This window comes from Neophocaena asiaeorientalis, unplaced genomic scaffold (genome assembly GCF_003031525.2).
Source record: "Neophocaena asiaeorientalis asiaeorientalis breed wild unplaced genomic scaffold, Neophocaena_asiaeorientalis_V1.1 scaffold192, whole genome shotgun sequence".
NCBI lineage: Eukaryota > Metazoa > Chordata > Mammalia > Artiodactyla > Phocoenidae > Neophocaena > Neophocaena asiaeorientalis.
This window is the reverse complement of record NW_020185326.1, coordinates 5,803,788-5,827,902: the sequence shown is the minus strand read 5'-3', so window position 1 is coordinate 5,827,902 and position 24,115 is coordinate 5,803,788. Positions and strand designations below refer to the sequence as shown.

Sequence of the window (24,115 nt, the reverse complement as noted above, 5' to 3'; positions counted from 1 at the left end):
AAATTAATGAACTAAACATCCTACTCAAAAAGTCTGAAAAAGATAAAAAAGGGTAAACCTGATGAAAGTAGATGTATGGAAATGATAAATATCTTTTTTTAAAAAAGCAGAAATTAATGAAATAGAAAATGAAATACAATAAAGATTTTTTAAAAGCTTGCTCTTCTCTGATAAGATACATTAAGAAAAAAAGAGGACACAATCTCAGCAATTAGAAAGAAGACAATAAAAAATATAGAGTAAGATAATAAGATCACCTTTTGCCAATATACTTGAAAACTTTGATGAAATAGTTTACACAAAAAATACACCTATGCAAAACTGATCAAGGAAGAAATAGAAAACGTGAAATAGACTTATTACCAGGACTGATATTTAACCATTATGCACTGGTTCAGCTGAAAAGGTTGTTATAAGATTGAACTTCTTCCATACTAATTGATAAATAGTCACTGTCATGAATCATCCCCATGTGTCATATCCTGGCACCTTCTGGGTACCGTGGCACCTCTTCTAGAGATACTTTCCTCCAGATCTCTCCCTATGATCTAGTAGCTGAAGCCCCCCTTACATAGCAGACTAATCGCAGGATCCAGTGCCAGCACTGCCACCTGCATCAGCTCTGGCTAGTTTTCATGCAGGGATGTCACTTATGCCTTAGCTATTAGAGAAATGAAAAAAATCAATTAAAACCTATCTACTGGGACTTCCCTGGTGGTCCACACTCCCACGCAGGGGGCCTGAGTTCGATCCCTGGTTGGGGAACTAGATCCCACATATGTGTGGCAACTAAGAAGTCCGCATGCTGCAACTAAGACCCAGCACAGCCTAAATAAATAAATAATAATAATAAAAGATTTTTTTAAAAAAAGAAAGAACCCACATGCTGCAATGAAGATCCTGCACACAGCAACGAAGGCCCAGCGCCACCAAAAGTAAATAAATAAATATTTTTAAAAAAAATACCTATCTACTAATAATACAGCAACCTGTCAATTTTACAGGTGACTTCTACCAAATATTACAAGAAACAGAGCATTCCAATCTTATTAAACTGTTCAGATTCCAGAAAAATGCAATTCTTACCTCAGGTATGACCTTGATACACAAACTCAAAATGAAAGGTCAGTCTGTACTATGGATGTAGATGCGAATATTCTAAAAAAGGGAAATTGGATCCTGTAAGATATTAATCAAAATATCATGACCCGGCTTCCCTGGTGGCACAGTGGTTGAGAGTCTGCCTGCCGATGCAGGGGACACGGGTTCGAGCCCTGGTCTGGGAGGATCCCACATGCCGCAGAGCAAATGGGCCTGTGAGCCACAACTACTGAGCCTGCGTGTCTGGAGCCTGTGCTCCACAACGAGAGGCCGCGATAGTGAGAGGCCCACGCACCACGATGAAGAGTGGCCCCTGCTCGCTGTAACTGGAGAAAGCCCTCGCAAAGAAACAAAGACCCAACACAGCGAAAAATAAATAAATTAATTAATTAAAAAAAAAATATCATGGCCAAGTTGGGTTTATTCTAGAAATGAAAAGATTTATCAATAGAAATTCTATTAGTATAATTTATCACACCAGGTTAAATAGAAAAATCCATGATTGTTTCAACTGAAGAATAAAATTCAACATTTGTTCATAATTAAAAACAAAAGAAGGGACATCATTACCAACCTTATAAAAAAAAATAAAAGGATTACAAAGGAATACAATGAAAAACTCTATGGCAACAAATCAGACAACTTACATAAACAAATACCTACAGAATCACAAATTACTTAAACTGACTCAGCAAATAGAAAGTCTATAGACCTACTGACCTACATAGCAAGTAAAGAAATTGAATTGGTTTAAAATTGAATTTTCAAATCTTCCCACAATGAAAAGCTCAGGTCCAAAACGCTTCACTGGTGAATTTTACCAAACATTTACAGAATAAATAATATTAATCCTTCACAAACACTTACAGTAAATAGAGGAGGGGAGAGCACTTCCCAACTCATTTTATGAGGCTAGTATTACTCTGATAACCAAACCAGACAAACATCACTAAGAATAGAAAACTACAGACCAATATCCCTCTCCCAAAAATTTGATAAAAGTCCTCAACAAAATATTAGCAAATCAAACCTAGCAACATATATAAAGGATTATATGTCACAACCAAGTGGAATTTATTCCAGGAATATAGATAGGGTTGGTTTAACATCTAAAAATCAATGTAATACATCACATTAGTAAAGGTCAAAGCCCATATATATGATCATCTCAATAAAGTCAGAAAAAGCACTTGACAAAATCCAACACCCATTTGTGATAAAACTAGGAATAATAGGGAACTTCCTCAACCTGGTAAAGGACAGCTATGAAAAACCTACAGCTAAAATCATACTTAATGTTGAAAGACTAAATACATTCCCCCTAAGACTGGGAACAAGGCAAGGATGTCTGCTCTCACTACTTTTATACAACACTGTATTGGAAGTACAACTGCACTGGAAGTACAGACAAGAAAAATAACAGGCATGTAGATTGGAAAGAAGTAAAACTATCTTCATATGTAGAAGATATGATTTTATATATCAAAAATCTTGGGGCTTCCCTGGTGGCGCAGTGGTTGAGAGTCCGCCTGCCGATGCAGGGGAGACGGGTTCGTGCTCCGGTCCGGGAAGATCTCACATGCCGCGGAGCGGCTAAGCCCGTGAGCCGTGGCTGCTGAGCCTGCGCATCCGGAGCCTCCGCAACGGGAGAGGCCACAACAGTGAGAGGCCCGCGTACCGCAAAAAAAAAAAAAAAAAAAATCTTGAATTCACAAAACTACTAGAACTAATAAGTTCAGCAAGGTCATAAGATATACTAGATTAATATATAAAAATCAATTGTATTTCTATTCATAAGCAATGAACAGTCCAAAAATGAAGAAAAAAATTCCACTAATAGCATTAAAAAACAATAAAATACCTAGGAATGAATTTAACAAAAGAAGTACAAGATTTGTACGCTGAAAACTAAAACGTTGCTGTAAGAAATGTAAGAAGATATAAACGAATGGAGAGACCATTCCGTGCTCATGGATTGGAAGATTCAATATCATTAAGATGGCAATTCTCTCCAAATTAATCTATGGATTCAAGGCAATCCCTATCAAAATTCCAGCTGCCTTTTTTTTGGACAAGTTGGAAGACTCACACTTCCTGATTTCAGAAATTTCTACAAAGCCATAGTAATCAAGACAGTGTGGTACTGGCATAGGATAGACGTCTAATATAAATTAAGGGAACAGAATTGAGTCCAGAAATCAACCCTTATATTTATGATCAGCTGATTTTCAATAAAGGTACTAAAGTAATTCAGTAGTTCAGGAAAGGATAGTCTGTTCAACAAATGAAAGTGAAAAGAAAAACTACAGGATGGGATATGATATTTATAAATCACATCTGCTAAAGGATTTGTGTCCAGAATAGATAAAGAATTCTTCTAACTCACTTATATGTATTCAGATAACCCAATTTAAAAATGGGCGAGATACTGACATAGACATTTCACCAAGGGTGATACACAAATGATTAATAAGCACCTGAAAAGATGTTTGACATCATTAGTCTTAAGGGAAATGCAAATTAAAACCAAAATGAGATACCACTTCACATCTAATAAGATGGCTTTAACAAAAAAGACAGCAACAAATATTGGCAAGAATATGGAGAAACTGGAACTTCATATATTGCTGGTAGGAATATAAAATGGTACAGCCATTTTAGAAAACAGTTTGACAGCTTCTTAAAATGTTAAACACAGAGTTGCCATATGACCCAGCAATTCCACTTCTAGATATCTACCCAAGAGAAATGAATATATATGTCCACACAAAGAATGCTTATAATAGTGTTATTCATAATAGCAAAAAAATAGAACCAATCTAAATACTTATCAACTGGTAAAAGGATGAACAAGATGTGGTATATCGATACAATAGAATACTATGTGGTACTGAGAAGGAACAAAGTACTATTACGTGCTACAATATGGCTGAACCTCAAAAAAGTTAAGTGAAAAAGCCAAACCAAAAGACAACTTGTGTATGATTCTATTTATATGAAATGTCAGCAATAGGCAGGAAGTAGATTAGTGGTTATCTGTGGCTGGGAGTAGGAAAGGGAATGACTGCTAATGGGCAAGAGTGATTTTTTAGAGTGATGAAAATGTTCTAAAATTGGATTGTATTGATGACTAGATAGAAGGAAACTGATCAAAAGTAGGCACTAAAAACCTATAGCACATTTTTAAATGGTGAAACTTTAGATGTTTTCTCTATAAAATCAGGAAGGAGAACATGCTTGCTATTACTACTGCAGTTCACTATTGTTTTGGGTTGGAGGGAGGTAGGGTCCTAGTTGGTGCAGTAAAATAAATAAGGATTGGAATATATTAGGATTGGAAAGGAAAAAATGAAACAATATCATTCTCAGATGATACGATTATCTGTATCAGGGGCTGGCAAACTTTCTATAAAGGACTGTGTAATAAATATTTTAGGCTTTGTGTGTTATATTGTCTCTGAGCAGCCATAGACAATGCATGAATGGGTATGGCTATGTTCCAACCAACTTTTTATATAAAAACAGGCAGTGATCCAGATTTTGCCCATAGGCCACAGTTTTTAGACACCTAGGGTCTATATAGAAAACCCTAGAAATTCTACTGACAGATTATCAGAATTAATTAGCATTAACTAAGGTTGTTAGATATAAGATCAAAATGTAAAACTCAGTAGTGTTCCTATACATCACTACAAACAATTTATTTTTTAAGTACATAGTTTTCAGTAATTAAAAACTTTAGTTGGGGACTCCCCTGGTGGTCCAGTGGTTAAGACTCCATGACTCCACTGCAGAGGGCACAGGTTCGATCCCTGGTGGGGGAACTAAGATCATGCATGCCGTGTGGCACAGCCAAATAAAATAAATAAATAAATAGATAGATAAATAAATAAATGTTCTTTAAAAAATTTAGTTGGTACACAGGAATAAATTGCAACAGAAGATCTGTATAAACATTATGGAGAAAACTAAAATTTCATTTAAGTTATTGTAAGACCTAAATAGAATCTATGGATGAAAAGATTCCTCTAAAATTAAATATAAGCAAATTTTAAAATGAAGGGTATAAACTCATAAGATGGGGAAATAGGAAAGGAAGGAATGACAATAAAGTTTTAAAATCTGGAAGGCAGGAAGATGAGTGGCAACCGACTCAGCAACTCACTTAAACTTACTTACTAGTAAGTACAAGAAAGCTGAATCCTAAACTGGCAGTGGGAAAAAGTTAAGAACTTAAGAATATTTATACAAAATCCTCAAAAATCACAGTAACTGGCAACTCTCGGTACTCTGTAACAGAAAGGGTAGCTAAAATAAGGATTCAAATGAAAGATATTTAAGAACTTATATCTCCTCCCTTAATCCATACTGCTGGGCTATTTACCTCCTCGCATTTCAGCAGGAATTTTGAATTTTATTCTCTAAAGAGGTAAAATAGAGAATATCTGTATTAAAGGATGCCAGACACAATTGAAGGCTTGGGTACCTTACCAAAATCAGGGGGATTAAGTGACCATATGCACACTGAATATTGAATTTAGAGATCCTCACAAGTTCTTTCCATTAATGAACTAAAAGTACTGACATTAGGAGTTCCTCAAAAAATGGCTTCACCCTATTTAGTGAAGCTCAAGCCTACCCTTGCACTCAGAGTTCCTAGTCAGCTTTTTAGTTCCCCACTCTTAATTATGAGCAGACAGCCAAACATAATCAGACATTTGACAAAAGTTTCTATGAAAAGACTTACACAAATGGGGAGATATCTTGGAAAAAGTAGAAACTACGTAGGGAGAAGAAAACTTAAAATTTTAAAAACCTATAAATATCCTCAGAGTGATAAGAAAAGTTATTGCATGCTTGAAGCCCTGTATGCTGACTGAAGGATGCTACAGAAAAGAGAAACAGAGGGGACTTTTAAAGTACTGGTATTGTTCTACCTCTTAACATGGGTGATGAATCACAGCTGTTCATTTTTCTTTAAACTCTACATATGTCTTATTTATGTACTTTTCTGTAGGGATGACAAAGTTCACAGTTTTAAAAATAATAAAAAAGGAAATAAAATGGGGACTAAAAATCATAGGCAAGGAATAAAAATCTATTCAAAAGATCATACAGATTTGAAATAGAGCCAAATAGAACTTAAAGAAGTAAGGAAATAGAACTATTGAAGTCTATAAAAACAAGTAGCAAACACAGCTTAAAAAACAGGTTAAGAAAGATATTGAAAAATTACCAAGATGGCAACATATGCAAATGAGGAGATAGAAAACATGAAAGAGCAGTTATTAGACAAGGAGAGTCAAATGGGAATGTTTCAAATATCTATCTACAGCTCCAAAAGAATAGAGAAAATAGGTGAGAGGCAATATTGGAATAATGATGGAAAATTTTCCAGAATATATAAACAATATGAATCTTAAGATTTAGAAAGTCAAATGAATCCCAATGAAGATAAATGAAAAGAAATCCAAATTTACACGTCACAGTGAAACTGCAATACTCCAAAACAAGGAGAAGATCAACCAAAGGAAAAAAAATTATCCAAAGTAACAATTCGACTGATAGTAGACTTAAAAATAGCAACAATAGAAGCCAGAACTCACTGGAATATTATCCTCAATATTCAGAAAGAAATAACTATCAACCTAAAGTTATAGGCTCAGCTAAACCTTTAATCAAACAGTGAAATAAAGATTTTCAGAACAATAAAAAGTGAGAGTTTATCTCAACAGAATTTTATTTAATATACTTCAGAAAGAAATAATAATCTTTAAAAAAAAAGTTAGAGATGGAAGAAGGAATGGTGAGCAAAAATTTTTCATATGTATAAGTCTGAGTGTACATCAAGTGTAAATTCTAGTTTGAAGGGCAAAAATATGACTATCACTGAATGCTTACATTTATGATAACTCTAGGTTTTGTTGGTTTGATTTCTTTTGTAGGTGTACAGAAGATGGGTGTCCACATAAGAAATTCTTTCACACACGTTTTCTCATGCGAATGAGATTAACACCAGATTGTTCCAAAATGTTGATCTCAACGTCCTCTGGATATCTCTTGATTTTGCATGATCTTGACTTAACCAAGTCTTTAGAAGTAGGCAGCTATCCCATTCTGAGAGCAAGAAGAACAACATCAAGTTCAGGTAAGCTTTCCTTTTTTGATTAAAGAAAGTTTTTTCTAAGTAATCTCAGACATGGGGATGGTATATGTTTCTATTCTGAGAATGACAGCAGAAAGAAGGGAAGGAAGTTAAAAGATATTCTTTGGAAAGCTCAGTAATAGCTTTTTTCCCAAGGAAGTATAATGATCTACATGTATCTCTGACATAGTTTTAATTTGTGCCTCTGTCTCACAAATGATATAGGAAGAATAACTTCTAACTCTAAAAAAAATTTTTTTAGCCTTCTGCTAGCCAGAAAGTCTTCATCAGTATTTGTAGATCACCATTATCTCAAAAACTAGTGATGGCCCAAATTACTGTCAATCTTTTTTAAGTTTTTCTGGAACCCAGCAGAGCTGTTAAGTTATAGTCAATATAGAGTTTTAATTTTAAGTCTGTATTGCATCCTAGACTTTCAGATGTCCAGACACAGGTAGTTGGTGCCATCTTATCTCATGACCTACAAACATCCTCTTGCTAAAGCCCTGTTCCTTTTCCTGTTGCCAATTCCATTGGACTTAAGCAAAACAGGGGCTCAGGAAAACTCTGTACTACATTACATGATAGAGACTATATTATATCTACCTTTAGGAAGAAGAGGGCTGATATAGGAACATACTCATTAGTTATAATATTGTGTTTATGAACAAGAACTCAGAAAAAAAATACTTAAGCATTTGGAAAATATAACGTTCAAAAATTGTTGTTTAAAATCAACTTCAAATGGTTGGAATCTTTCTCTATGCACAGGGCCACTTCTGAAGACTCCTTTGGGAATGTGCAGGCCTCATTGTATTGCAGTTGCCTAATTTCACTGCTAAAAGTAGAAATTTAAATTTTACCAACTTATTTGCAAGCAAGGGATTTCATTAATATGCAAGTACAGTCCTTTTCATTTCAAATTTTTAGGTTAAACATTAATAATCAACTTTAGCTTAGTGAGCTTAGTGAGAAGTAGTGATTTAGAAGGTCTTAATTAGCATGCTTTGCTTAAAAACCAGGAAGGTTTTTTGTCTTCTAAAGGTAATTCTGATACTTAATACCATCCAAAGAAATTAGATTAATAAGAAGTCCCCATAGAAATGTGCAGCCACAAGAAGAGTGTGAAATAGAGACTGCTATTTGGAATGATACGTCAGACTCACCTATCTGATATTCATTTTATTTTCCCAGATTTCAATGTTAAGTTTGTATTGCATTTCAAAGATGGTATTCACATAATTTCAGTAATGATGATAGAAGTTGTTGGTATGCTTTAAGAAGGATCTGTTCATGTTCTCGGTAATGGACCTGTTTGGATGCCATTCTAACATAAAACAACAGGCTGAACAGCTCAGTTTTCATTCTTGCTGAATTTTCTTGTTCCATCTCACTACAGAAATGATGGGAAACCTAAGATGTTCCTATGTTTATTTGGTTTTTCATTTTTATTTCACTTAAGGAAGTCATTGATGTAAAAAGGGTTTTAGAAAGGGACTAGGCCTTAGATTAGACATTCCAAAGAGCTATCTTGCCCACCTCAGTCTTTTTTATAGGCCACTTTTAGGTGGATATGTACTTGCCATGTTTCAGATGAACTTTAACAATATGGTTCAAGTAGATGATTAAAAAGTTAAGAGACACTACCAGAGTTTTGCTAGCTTTACTGTCGGAACGTTTTGTATTTTCAAGATCTTACCACTTTGTCGAGTTCATCCGGTCCTAGAGTTTCTGGTTCACCTTCTCATCATAGTGATTCTAATTCATCTTCTGAGAAACACATGTCACGAGCCTCGCAAAGAGAAGGTAGGTCAAAAGTTGGATTTCATAATCTTGAATACAGATTCTAAAATAGCTTTTTTTGGTTTGATTTTAATCCTTAAAAATAAAAGCCAATAGAGATGAGGCTATTCCTTGCTCCTCAGTAATTTTCAAAAAGCTAACCAGGGAATTCCCTGGCAGTCTAGTGGTTAGGACTCAGCACTTCCACTGCAGGGGGCATGGGTTCAATCCCTGGTTGGGGAACTAAGATCCCACATGCCACACAGTGTGGCCAAAAAAACAAAAAACAAACAAACAAAACCCCCAAAAGCTAACCAGTCTCTAGGGTTGAATATCTTGGGCTTACATTTTTGTTGGAATTTGAACTTTAGTTTTATTTTCTGGATTTAGTTTGTTCTAGTTTGGAGAGAGAATAGTTGGGAAATATAGACTCCAATCAAGGTTGTTATAGAAATTAAATGAGACTATGCATGTGATAGTACTATGTAAATATAAAGGGATGAGTTTATCAGGTGCTTGTGAAGGTTGCCGAGTTCCAGCCCAGCAGGCTTTTTGCTTTGCCATTTCCTTAACTCAGCAATGCCTGGCAGCCTCAGAGGGGTTGTGGGATAAAGAGCTATAATCTGGCCCCACTCTACTTTTGCCAGTTTTTCCCCAGCCAATCTGGGAGAACTAGCTGCTTAGTCTGTTCTATCCACCCCTTAATTGAAATGCTTTCTACCTATGCAAATTTCACTCATCATCCCTCTCCGTACTAATTCACATCTAAGCTCTTACAGCACTTTTTGTTCTCCTCTTGATGGACTGATGGCCAGATATATATATTTTTGTAATTTTGGGTCACCTTTTGGAAATAAGCATATCTCCTACCTAGATATTTAGAGGCAGGACTATACTTAGACTTATAATTCGTGTTTTCCCTGGGTGGCCTCATCTGGTAAGTGCTCAATAAATGCATTCTTGATTCCTTTGCCTGACTACTTCCAAGAATGGTTTGAGAGACCTTCCTAACCTAAACCTATAGACTATCCACCATCCTGTCCTCTGGATGTTGAAGACTATGATGTCTCATTTTAAGGTTAAATATTCCTCCTCTTAGAGATTTATGCCCACATATGTAACATTTCTCCTGTGGATTCTTAGGGATGTAGCACAAATAAAAGTGAAGTAACTGTGGTTCAAGTAAAATTAAGGAGGCCCTTGACCCTCCACCCTGGCCCTGTATGGTTTCCCCCTTTTGCCAGCTCTTGAGCAACCTCCAAGGAGCAGAGCTCAAAAACCACTGCTTACTTATTCAGAATGGGTTTCTTTTCTGCTTTTGTTAAAGATTTTCAAAATTCTTGAAATAGGGTTTGTTTTTTTTCTAAAATTGCTGTTAAGGTTCAATCACGTGAAATAATTCTTTAGGTATAATTTGGTTGTGAGAATGTAATTTAGATCGTCACAGGTTTCTGTCAATGTTGCAGTAATCTAAAGGGAAGCTTTTAAAAGAAGATAACACATCTAAGTGCGAAATAATTCATGAAGCGTCTGACAGAGGCAGCTCATTATCTTTAAAGCAACTCCTATAGGCAGAGAAGTGTTGAAATATTTCCCTTGATAATAAATTTCTAAGCTGCTTCCTTACAATGTGTATGAAAGTGGTTCTCCACATACTTGAGGGATATGACATACTCCCATTTGTAACAATGGCTCACTACAACAGTCAATTTCATTGGGGGCCAGGTAGAAAGAAATGATGGGCCATAGTAGAGTACCAGGAATATGTACAGTTGGCAGTATCTCCCACCCCTTGTTTTGACATGTCCTGTGCGAGTTGTCCTCTCTTACCTCCAAAATTATACATTGATTTGTTGTTTATAGTATTGTCCTTGGGGGCCATAAGTCCTGCTCCTTGCACACATCTTTCATCTATATAAAGGCAGTCCTCATGGCTTCCAGGTATTTCCTTCTCTGGACTAGAGAGCATCAGGTCCTCTGAGATGAGAATTGTTGTCTTTTACTTTTCCAGGTTCCTTTCATGTCACATAACTTGAGATGTAGATCCAAATCAAAAGGATTCCTAGTCAGCTTTAACGCCTTAGCGTTAGGTTATTGTTGATTCCTGCTGCAGGAACTTAGATTCTTTAGTTCTGTCATACCCCTTTCCCCATACCCACCCCAAAGACACATACCCCATACGTTGAAGGGCACCATGGTTTTTTACATGTGGTAGCATAAGGGGCAGATGAAAGAATAAAGGCATGAGGGTGGCTGCCAGAAATCAAAGCTTTGATGAGCTACCTTAGTCCTTTGATAATACAAATTCCACATCCTAATTTTCTTATATCTCAGGAATTTCACCACGAAATAGTCTTGAAGTCTTAACCCCTGAAGTTCCTGGTGAGAGAGACCGTGGAAATTGCATCACATCATTACAGCTGCACCCAAAAGGCTGGGCCACTCTTCTTCGGTGCTCAAGCAACACTGATGATCAGGAGGTATGGGCAGCAGCACTCCACCTTCGATAGGGCTGACTGAACAAACTGCCATTGCCGTGTGTGCTCACGGTGTCTTTATCCCTTCAAAATCCTTCCTCCTCTCTGGCCTGTGTGTGGCAAGCAGGAAGTACTTTAAAGGAGTCATCAGCTCAGATTGAGCCCAGCTTAAATTCTTGCCTCCTTCATCTCAATGTGAAAAACCCCTTATATAGTAAACATAGGACTGAGCTAAGCTGGCTAAATGGGAGGTTTTGCTATAAGCCAATGGAGTATTATGATTTTCTCTTTTTAAAAACCAGGGAAAGCTTTGGGAAAGGAAGGGACTGAACTGATAACTAGGGGGAAAGATCCTATATGAGCTTATGATTCTCCTTACTCTGGAAAGCAGGAGTCTTTCCAGAGCTAGCTAGCTAGTCACTAGCTCTAGAAGCCACAGCTAACAGGAGAGAAGAGTCTTTGAAGTGTGTAGGAGGAGAGGTATTCTAGGGCTTAGATGTCTTAACCCTAAAATATCAAGATTCTTGTTCCTCTCTTGGGTAACAAGAATTCTTGAAAAGGGACTTATTACTTCAGAAGTCACAGTGGCCTCAGGGAATAAAAGGCTTTAAAGTGTCATAGTACAGAATAACCTTGATACGAATGTAGATAAGACAGTATGGGACCTACAAGTTTTGTTAGTTGGGAGAGGGGTAGCATTCATCTGAATGATTTCTTGGAACAATTCTGTAGCTTTGGCATTCTGTGGAGCTTTTTTTTTTAAAAAAAGATTATCTGTAGCACTGTTTGGGACTCTGTAACTTTTTGTTTTTTAATTAGTTGAAGTATAGTTGCTGTACGATATTATATAAGTTACAGGTGACAGTAAAGTTATTCACAATTTTTAAAGGTTATACTCCATTTATGAAGCTCTATGATTTGTCTCTCTTCTCTCCCTCTAGTGGACTTGTGTCTATGAATTCCAAGAAGGAGCTCCCGTGCGACCAGTCTCACCTCGCTGTTCTCTACGACTGACTCATTACATTGAAGAAGCCAACGTAGGCAGGGGTTATATCAAAGAACTTTGCTTCAGCCCTGATGGGCGAATGATTTCTTCCCCACATGGCTACGGGATTCGCTTGTTGGGATTTGACAAACAGTGCAGTGAACTTATTGACTGTTTGCCCAAAGAAGCCAGTCCCCTACGGGTGATCCGTTCTCTGTACTCTCATAATGATGTGGTACTGACGACAAAGTTCTCTCCAACACATTGTCAGATCGCCTCCGGGTGCCTTAGTGGACGGGTTTCTTTGTATCAGCCAAAGTTTTAGGCACAACTTACATCAAATAAGGAACTCTTCTGGTGTTTGAATTATATATTACTTCAATTTAGGTGAAGTATTTTCTTTTTAGAAGATCTTAAAAGTTTGGGTCAAGATCCTAGTTCTTATGGGTCCATGAACACACCTGTGACCTGAGTACTTGGTCGTCCAGCATCACAGGGGCATCGCCAAGTTAGACTCCAGGCAGCACCATCTTTCGCAGCATTCCTAGGCTCCTGCTGATCTGTGCCACTGAACTCCAGTTCTGCTGGTTGTTTTGCATGGTAGCTCTTGTCAAGTTTCTTTCTTTTAAAAGATTCTCTTTTCTGTTTTTTGATTTTGGTGTAATTTTGTGGACATTTGGCAGGAGTTTTGGTTGGATTCGGAGAAACTCGTGATGCTAGTGTTGAATAAAACCTAGAAGTCTGATGTTGGCATACTGGTTGAAAAGAAACGTCATCTTCTCAGTATACTTGGCCTTTTAAAGTTGCTGTTGTTTCTCTATAATGAGCACAGATAATGGCATTATTCTTAAAACTGTTATAGTTTTGCAGCAAAATGTCTTTTAAGTTTCCTGTTAGAATTATACATACTTTTCACTGTGAGAGGGATTTTGTTGTGAAATTCTAGAAAAAAAATTACCACCTCTCTTTGTAGTTTATTTGTATGAATTTTCAAATCTGTAGCATGTGTCCTTACTTGGTATTTTGTTCCTGTCAACAGCATTAGAAAGGAAAAGAGGAGAAGGAATGGGCTTTGGTCATTTCTATTGTATAGAAGAGGATTTATTTATTAGATTATACTTTCTATCTGGCCACAGAGTGATGAGAACAATGTGGCTTAGATTTTCTGTTTCCTCTGCCAGATTATTTGAATCACAGAGGATAACAGGTGGAGGGAAAATCGAGAGTAAAGACGTTGTGTTTTTCTCATCTTCCTTGAGCTTAACTCTCTTACCATTTATGAAGGGAGAACTGTGATTGTCTTCAAGCTGTTGTCATAACTGTGGTGGTCCGTGACTTGGGTGTCATGACTAAGACCGTTTGTTGTGTTTTGTTATGGAATACAGCAAGTAAAAAGCATCACGCAGGGGCCAGGCATAAGGCTGACTACTCTGCTGAAGTAAGCAGCTTTTTTCTAGTCTCCTCCACTTTGAATGGGACTGTCCTGAGAAGAGATTTGCCAGAGTCTGGAGTAATTTGAGCTACATGCTAGCTTTTTCCCTCTTAGAACACACTCTCTTAGGCCAGTGGTTCTCAAACATTAGGGTGCATTATAATCACTGGGGAGCTTGTGAAAAATAGAGAAACCTGGCCCTCACCTTAGGAGGTTCTGATTCAGCCAGGGAGAGGACAGGAATCTGTATTTTTAACACGAACCCCAAGTAATCTGTATTCAGGTGGTTCCTGGATCACAGCTTCAAATATTACTACCTTAAACATCAGTAAATATTTCTGTACCCATCAGGTGCTTAACACAACTCCCAGAAGGTGTTTTGATTATTTAAAAAATAAGCAAATAAAAGCAATTTTAGAGGTAGAAAGTAACTTAAAATGGACTCAATCTCGTTATTAGATGAATGAGAGAAGTTAAGTGACTTGCCTAAAGTCATCCTGCAAAATCAGTGGCAGAGCCAGGACTTGAATTCAAGTCTCTTAATTCCTTGCTCAGGGCAATTTCTACTGTATTATGCTGGCTGTTAAAACAATGACTTATGAACACTTTTTTTGTCTTTAAGTTGTATTATTGTGAATACCTTTAAACTGGCCAGTAGATTGAAAAAGGAAGGCATGGGAGTATCAATGCTGAGAATTCCAGCCATAAGAAGAAAAGTGTTTTAAATCTTATAGAAATGTTTAAGCAACCCAAATACATGAATAAAAATGACACTTTTTGTAGAACCTGCCAGACAGCCATTCACAAACGTACAGAGGTTACATCTCACTTGGATAATGTTGGCTGTAGGACAAATTTTAAAAATTAGATCTTTCTTACCATGGATGTTAAAAAAAAATTGGAAATGTTCTAGTCATCAAAAAAAGTACCCACAGTGAAAACAGAGGTTTGCCATAAACTTTCTTAAAAACACATATTTAAGAGAAAATAAAGAGACAAAAACACCTAATGTCGATATTAAAAATAAGCTACTGGGCTTCCCTGGTGGTGCAGTGGTTGAGAGTCCGCCTGCCGATGCAGGGGACACAGGTTCGTGCCCCGGTCCGGGAAGACCCCACATGCAGCAGAGCAGCTGTGAGCCATGGCCGCTGAGCCTGCGCGTCCGGAGCCTGTGCTCCGCAACGGGAGAGGCCACAGCACTGAGAGGCCCGCGTACCGCAGGGGAAAAAAAAAAAAAAAACCTTCTAAGTACAATGGTTGTATTGACAATCAAAAGAGGTTTCCATATATTGCATCTCCTTGGGAGAGCGCTCCATGTCAGATGCTGGGCCCAAATGTTGCCCAACTCTAATAAATTTCAGTCCATGATTCAAGAATATCTATCATGTGTCAAATAATGCACATACTTTACTAGTAACTCTCACAAAAACTGCAAGGTAGGTGGCATGAGCACCAATGTACTTTGGGGGAAATGGAAGGTCAGAAAGGTTGATTTGACATAAGTCACAGAGCTGGCATGGGGTGGCAGCACTGAGATTCAAACTCAATGTTTTAGTTCCAAGCCTGTGCTTACTACTCTACCATTTTGCCCTTTAGTTTGTAAAGGATGGTAAACTGGCCTGTTAATTTACTTATTTAACACCCTCTGGAAGTTGTTTATTTCAGAGCTGGCTCATTTTCTGCACCATACAAAAGAACATTTACAAGATAGACAATTTCCATTAGAATTAACGCCATAAACTGCAGGGCACACATTCGGTCCGTTCCTAACTAAAAACCCTCATGTAGGGTAAGTAGCTATAAAGTAAAGAAAAATGGAGGATTAATAGCCTTATATAAAAACAGAGCCTCACAGATGAGAATTAAAAATTAATAGCAAACTCAACAAAACCTTTGTCCTCTCTGATGTATTGTCATTATTAGAAAGTCATCAGGGGATATTAATCAAGGAATTAAAGGGCATCAGGAATGCCATACTATTGGAGATTACACTTAAAATTTCAAGATCCCATTTCACCTAGTGTATAAAATCTAATCTGGTGTTTTTAACCCTAAAATTTTATTTAGTCATTTTTAATCATGATAATTGGTAAATATATTATAATTGATAATATAATTGTTGGTAAGTATAGTATAAATTATACATGTTTTAAAAAGCTTTCTGCAGAACAGTATATTTATGGCAAAGCTATGTTGAATGAGTTTAAAAACATCAAATATACCGTAGTTCCTTATTTTCAATTGTGAAAATGAAGTGGCTGATGCAGAAGAGATCTCTGTTTTTATCTTTTGAAAATGTCTGTGGTCTTTTTTCTCAGAAGCCCAAAGAGCATGTATATTTTGTTTCTCCTTGTTACATCCCTGAGAAGAGGTTATACCAAAAATTTTAGGAAAACAAGCATGAAATAGGTAAATCAAATATTCCTCACTCCTATGTCTAGAACCAAGATCACATCATATCATTGTTAAGGCTGTTTTCTAGAAAGTGCAATATAGGAAAGACACTCTGAGACTCTTTTAGGAGCCTAGTGTTTCCCATATTAGAATATATGGTGTTGGCATCCATAAGAATCTGTTAAGCTTGTGTTTAACAGGAGAAATGGTCTGATAACTTACTGATGACAGTCATCCCCATTTAATGACCAGCAGTCACTGAGAGCTATGAAAATTCAGTAACACAGTGTTGGTCATGAAGGAAAGCATATATATTAATGTTGGGATAATTAATGCATATATCTTAAGTGCCAAAATTTAAAACTTGTAATTATTTTTGATGCAAGTCTTTCAGATATGTCAGTATACCTACCCGCCTTCTTCTTAAACAGCATGCTCAGTACAATTCACTTTTTCATGACGAAAGTAAAAGTTATATTCATGTGTTGTTACAAATATCTAACGAGCTCTGATGTATGTAAAATAATTCATAAATTGTAAAGGGCTATAACAAATTGATATTAATTATTATAAAGTGATTCCCTCAGCCTCGAGGTATATATAATAATTTGCCTCAGATTCTTGGTGTGGTTTTTGTTTTTTTTTTTAATTTAAAAAATTTTGTATCTGCTAAGCAGTTTGTTTTGCTCATATAGTGGTCTCCTACCACACTATCAATGTACCTGCCTCTAACAGGCTCCCCACTTCCTTCTAATGTGCTGTGTTCATCTGTTATGAGCTGGGATGTGAGATAACCAAGCCTGCTTAGTTTCTAATGGGCTGGATGAGCTCTGGGTGCACAGTCTGTGAGACAGCTCTTTTGGTTGCTCACCACCTTCCTGACAGGTTCACAGTAACCTTCTGGATAATAGTTCCCAGTTAAAGCCCAAGCTAGTGATTTTTTTCAGTTGCCACTAAGTAAAATACTACAAGCTAAGGATGCTGCTAGATTAAGGAGAAGCAATGTACCAAAGTACAGGGAAGCCAAAACAAAGGCTCTGTAGTTGCACAGGGGTCTTTCATGCTTTTAAGAAAAAAGAAGAGTGCAGAGGGGAAAAAAAAAAAACAGTGAAAATCCAGATAGACTTAAGAGTATTTTTGATGCCATTAAACTGTCAGTAATTATTAAAATATATGGTTAAAAAATAAAATACATGGTTAAATTATCACACACTGTACAAAGACACAGTTAAGTCTCAGTGCAAAATGAGAGTGTACCGAAATTTATACCCTGAACACAATTTGTAAGAATTTCTTCCATTCAAACGATAATGGAAATTATTATCAAAAGGAAAGTCTCAAATTTACCTGTATGCCGCTTTTTTAGTTGTAAATGAATTAGTGATAGAAAAATGGGTTTTATTAAATGCTCCAGGGAATACATCTCACATGCACACACCTCTATACATGTGTATATAAATGTCACTATAAATGAAAATGCCAGAGATAATAAAACAATTTTAAAAATTTAAATCTGGTCCAAAGTACTTAAAATAGAATTTTCAGCTTTCCCGAGTTTTTTCCTCATTTAGATTTCATGGTTTTTACATTAGAAGTTGAATATTTGAATTTTCTTTTAAATTTCATTGCATCTTCCATTTCCAAACTGTGCTTTCTGATAAATTTTAGATTCACATTTTCAGGACATTTGGAGTATTCCAGATAATATGCCAGACACCAGAAAGTTTGCTCACTAGATTCTGAGGTACTGTTTCTCACTAGATTCTCATGCCAGACTATACGCTCCTTGAGGGCAGGGACTCTTATTTATTCTTCTATTCCCAGTGCCCAGCAGGATCAATAAATTTTTGTTGAATGAATCAAATGAATCTTCACCATATGTGGCCTCAAATTTCCATGAAGCCAGAATTGTGATGTGCAACTATTCAGTACTACAGGAATCCATCATTTATTATAATGAACAGACTATTCATTGGAGTAAGAATTTGTTCTGACCATAGGTCAGAAAAACTAAGCATGTCTCATTGATTTGGAAAACTGCCAAGACTCAGTTTTTCATTCAACAAACATGTGACTCCCTACTAGATGCCTAGTCTAGAGCTCAAGGGACAAAGATAACTAAGGTTTTAGTATTCCTATAACTGCAGTTGATACAGACTTAGATGCAGGGCTGGCTTCATGCGTATGTGACCTATGTAGTCATTTAAGGGCCTCCATTGAGAAAAGCCCCATGCTTGGTTTAATGCTCTGCTGAAGCCATCTTGAAATTCTTAATTGCATTATAGTACCTTTTACCTACCTTCTAGTAAAGATATTCACATTCATTGAAAACTAGCTATAAAGTGAATGATTTAGTACAGTAACTTCTGAAATCTAAAACTGAAACAACTACCTCCCTCCCACAAAGTTTTTGAACAGATCGAATGTTCTTTATTTCAGAATTAGAAAAGCTTTCTAAAAATGTGATGTTTTTACCTTTTCAATTGAGTTGTTTTTCAAATGCATGGTAGAACTGTAGGTGAATTCATCTACATACATATCTACATAAAATTTTAAGGTTTTAATAAACCTTTTATTAATATATGCACTGAATATTTTAGTTTAAGTCTACCTCATAACGTGCTTTTAAAAAATAAATGCTACTTTGAAACATTTGCCACACTTTTTGTGTGTGGTTAACCTATTTAAAAGGTTGATGGCAAACTTGCATTGCAGTGGTTAGGAATCTGCCTGCCAATGCAGGGGACACGGGTTCAAGCCCCCTTCTGGGACGGTCCCACATGCCGCGGAGCAACTAAGCCTGTGTGCCACAACTACTGAGCCTGCGCTCTAGAGCCCTCAAGCCACAACTACTGAGCCCACGTGCCACAACTTCTGAAGCCCGCACACCTAGAGCCCATGATCCGCAACAAGAGAAGCCACTGCAACGAGAAGCCTGCGCACCACAACGAAGAGTAGCCCTCGCTCGCCACAACTAGAGAAAGCCGCACACAGCAACACAGAACCAAAGCAGGCAAAATTAAATAAATTAAATAAGTTTTAAAAAGATTAGGAGACCACCTGGACCTAGATTAAGGGAGTGCAAGTCCTGTTCACACCCTAATCTGGTCAGAGCCCCCACCTCTGGAAAAAACAACAACAACAAAAAACTTGCATTTAGCATTAGTTTGAAAATTTTTGTTTACATTTTGTTCACTTTTAGACCAGAATCAAGCATAAGGCTGTGACAGAGGCAGTGGCTTGGTGGTTCTTGTTAGTGATATTCTAAACTTTTTTGATCATGTTAACTCTTAACAGAAAAAATTAGAGAATACAATCCAAATTTTGATCATTTATAAATTACATATATTGTTATACTGATCTATTATGTACATTATAAAACATGTACAGGGAAAAAGGAAATTTTAAAAGGATAAGATGTTTAAAAAATCAAAGTTCTACATTACCTCTTGCACTTCCAGGGTTCACCTTGTCCTTCCACTGGCATATGCACACTTCATTTTTTGAAGCCTACTGTTCTAAAACATAGAAATGGTATTTTGCACTGAAAACACATTTACTAAGATCTGAACCATTCACATCTGTTCACTAATGTTCTGGCCATTTACAAGTTTATTTGATATGAATCGTGTGTAGAGTTTTATAAATTATTCAGTGAAAATTATTCATACCAGTAGGAAGCATAGTTGATAAATTTTTGTTAAGCTGTATACAGTGATTGGATCTCATATAAATTTAGAACATGCTACTTTTCACACTGTTCCCTAGAATGACATTTTCTTGTGTTATTTAACTATGATTGATGGTTCATTTTGCCATACTATTTTAAATTTACTAGAAAAATGACAATCCTACTTGGGATGTTTTGGGAAGTCACTGAAAAGAAAAATAGAGTGAATCCCTTTCAGATTTTTGAGAAATTAATTTTTTGAGAAATTAATCATTCTTTAGCTAACTTAACCAACCATAGCACTAATGATCAATATTTCAGTTATTCCTGAAATATGACTGACATATTTTGGACTATTTAAAAATAGATTTTTTTATTTAAAAGGAAGTGATTTTAACGATTTATATTTACATCGGTTTCCTATTACTGATGTAACAAATTACCACAAACTTAATGGTTAAAACAACACAAATACAGGTCCACTGAGATTTCCTTCTAGGCCCTTCCCTTCTGGCAGAGAACACATGAAAAGTGGTGCAGGCATTAGCATCACCAGGAGGGCTTGTTAAAACAGATTGCTAGGTTGACATCCAGAGCTGCTTATTTCACAGGTCTGGGGTGGGAGGCCCCATTCTGCATTTCTAACCAGTTCCCAGTTGATGCTGTAGGTCTGGGGACCACAGTTTGAGAACTAGGGATTTAGAAAATGCAGTTAGGGTTTAGATTCTTCATGGATGACAGTTCCATGGATCTCTGTGAAGATAAAGCCTGCTTGGAGAACATATTAACTTTGGAGCTTGAGAGATGGATAACCATGCATCCTATAAGTTACACCATCCTCCTTCAGTGAAAGCTAAGACTTCCCTATTTTTAAATGGTATTTAAATTACTGAGCGGTTAATTACACTAAGATCATCTTATCTTCTCAGGAACAGACCTGCTGCCGTGTGCCTTATCTTCTAACTCCACGAGAGGAGCTGCTACAGAACACACTGTGAGCTCCAAACAGCTTCCAACTGCTGCGGACAAATTCAAAACAAGAACAACAGAAGCTCTAAGCAGAGCACAGACGACTCACAACAGCTTTTAAACCCTTTTTTGGGGGAAACAGCTGTCTCCTTTGAGAGCTATTTAAATTATGGGTACACGAGGCTGCTGTGCTTACATTAACTTGCAAAAGCCCATCACTATAAAAGATTAGTTTTTGTCTGGGTAAAATGAAGGATCCAAATTTCATTGTAAAAGGATTACTTTACAAAAGTTAAATACAAAGTATCAGATCTGTTCTGAATACATTGTATTTATTCTTAGGCAGTTATTACTGAAGAGGTTTTGTGTGTGTACGTAATAAATGTATGTATAAAAGAAGGACTTCCTGGCCTTTGTTGAAAGTTGCAGAGTATTGGCGGGAAAATCATGATCCCTACCCTGGTCACTGCAGGGGTGAGTAGACCACTCACTTTTAGGGCCGACTTAAGAAAAACTTCAGTTCATCAGCCACCATGTTACTCACCAGCCCTGTCACAATCTGGTGTGTATCCTGGGCTTGAGGAGAGAGAGGAGGTGGCCACCACGTCATTAGGACTAGTGGGAAGGATAAGTTAGTAATATGCCATAGGCCTGTATTCCCCTCTAGCAGGTATTTCTGTAGTATCCTATGACTTCATGGCAGTCTAGAATAATTAGCATACTAAAAGAACTGAACTGAGTCTCTCAATATATTGTGACATCAAATATTGTGATAAACACCCTAATGATTTCTCTTAACATTTTATTATGAGATGTTCAAACATACAGCAAAGATGAAAGAATTTTACAAGATTCTACTGTCAACACTTTACTAAGCTTGTTTTATCAGTTACCCAATATTCTACCCATCCATCAATCCATCTTAATTTTTGATGTATTTTGATGAATAAATTGCAGATATCTGTACCCATCCTTTTAAAACTCCTCAGCAATACATATCATTAACGAAAGTTCAATATTTTTCTGGTGTAAAATTTCCATACAGCGAAGTGCACAAATATTAACAGTATGTTTGCTAATTAAGTTTAGGCCAATGTATACACCTGTGTAACCCAAACCCCTATCAAGATATAGATCACTACCGTTACCCCAGATGCAGAAAGTTCCTTCACGCCCCTTCCCAGAGTTAACCACTGGTTTTTTCCCCAACAGATTTGCCTCTTTTAGAACTTTACATAAATGGAATCAGACATTATGTATTCTCCGTGATGATTTTTAAAAGGCAAATTCCTAAAAAATTCAGTGTCTCTGAAACAGGGAGAATAATAGTGATAAAGATAACACCTGGGATCAGAGTATGATTCATTCATTGAATAGGTATTATGAGAACCTCTAGTCCGTGGATACAAAGATCAGAAAGACAGCCCCTGCCCTCAAGGCATTCACACTGTCTTGAGGGATAGAGCACAAACATCTTGGCCAGAGGGCTGGGGTTGAGACAGTCATCACGTGCCACAGGAGACCTAATCCAGCCTGGGAGCCAGTAGGGAATCAAGGGAAATTTAAGGTTTTACCTAGGAACTTGTCACAGGCAGCCAGCTCTGTATAGTCCACAAGTCTAGAATCTTGTAACTCGAAATGATCTGTCCTTAAAAGGGCAGCTTTACAGTACTGAGCAGATGTAAGGCAAATCTGCTAAACAAAATAAACTATAAAAGGTACAAATTGAAATTAGGGATGCTTTCTTCTCTAGTTTGAGTTGATATACATTCAAATGTATTTAGCATTGCTTCCAAACATAAAAACACCATGCTTTTCTGTTCCTGGACCACAAGTGGCAGCAGTTTTGAAGGGCTCCAAACAGCAACAGCAAAGCTTTAAATCTTCTTGGACTTTGCCTTAGCTTTCTCAAGGCTTATCGCACCCATTATATCTCCGAGTTTAGGCCCTCACCTCCTAACTGCTTTTCACTTGTTACCTTCATATTTTATACACAAATTACAAATGAAAAGTACCTGGATCCCTTACATACCCACTTTTCCCTATTATCTGTCTTGAAAACTCGTTGGCTCTTTTTCAGTGGGGAGTGAGAAGTGGGGAGCCCAAGAAAACCTCGAAATTTGTTTAATCACTCTTTTTCAGCAAAGTATGAGAGGGGTAAGGAAAGTTTGGAGGCTTCCTTTTTACCAATGGGAAAGGAGAAAGCTATATACCATGTGCCTCGTATTACTATAGATATGATGACCCTTGAAAGAAATTAGTTTCTTTTCCCTATTATCATCTGAAACAAAAAGGTATATAGCATCTCAATGTAACTAAATGCATTCCCCCTTTTCGGTGTACTCTGTAAGGAGCAAGCCACTGCTGACTAATGACTGGTTCCTGAACTGAATGATGATGGTGAAAGGTAAAACAACTACTGAGGTGGTCTGCTCTAAACAAAACAAGCCACTGCCTTCATGGCACTTCTACAGTAACAAAGCATCAATGACACTAATTATTTTAAGGAATACTTTCTTCTTGTCCTTCTTGGTCAGCTTCACTCAGCTGAGATCCACAATTCACAAACAGTGCAAGAATAAGAAAAATGGAGCCTGTATATTGGAGTCCTGACTAGTACAGAGACTTGTCTCAGATTGGCTAGATGTTCCTGAGTAAAGGATAGGTTAATGTATAACTGAATCACTTTGCTGTACACCTGAAACTAACACAACATTGTAAATCAACTCTACTCCCCTATAAAATAAAAATTTTTTTAAAAAGATAGCCAAGTGTTACACATGAAGGAGGAGAGCAAAGAAGAGCCTCATCATTTAGCTCATGTATGTTATGGGCTGAATGCTTGTGTCCCCCACGACCCCAAGCTTGCAGGTTGCAGCCCTGACTCGCAGTGTGATGGTATCTGGAGGTGATTAGGTTTAGATGAGGTCAAGAGGTTCTCTCTCTGCCACTTGAAGACACAGAAGTCTGTACACCAAGAAGAGGTTTCTCACAAGGAACCAAATCTGCCAGCACCTTGATCTTGGACTTCCCAGCGTCTGGAACCAAGAAATGTCTTGTTGTTTAAGCCTAAATATTTAGTCTATGGTATTTCATTATGGCAGCCCCAAGCAGTGTTAAAATTTGTTTCTGGGGCTTCCCTGGTGGCGCAGTGGTTGGG

General features: G+C 37.0%; 1 protein-coding gene across 2 annotated transcripts in view; it reads left to right on the top strand.

Annotated features, from left to right (window-relative positions):
• Positions 1 to 24,109, top strand: part of DCAF10 (DDB1 and CUL4 associated factor 10) — a 56,359-nt gene extending 32,250 nt beyond the window's left edge. The window contains exons 4-8 of one of the 2 annotated variants that reach the window (XM_024734394.1): positions 7,047 to 7,249; positions 8,939 to 9,052; positions 11,363 to 11,508; positions 12,447 to 12,542; positions 20,916 to 24,109. In XM_024734394.1, coding sequence (XP_024590162.1) covers positions 7,047 to 7,249; positions 8,939 to 9,052; positions 11,363 to 11,508; positions 12,447 to 12,542; positions 20,916 to 20,984 — 628 coding nt within the window. In that variant the 3' untranslated portion in view covers positions 20,985 to 24,109. Of the gene's footprint in view, positions 1 to 7,046; positions 7,250 to 8,938; positions 9,053 to 11,362; positions 11,509 to 12,446; positions 17,829 to 20,915 lie in introns of those variants that run through there. The other variant, XM_024734393.1, reaches the window with a different exon arrangement.
• Positions 24,110 to 24,115: the final 6 nt, after the last annotated feature.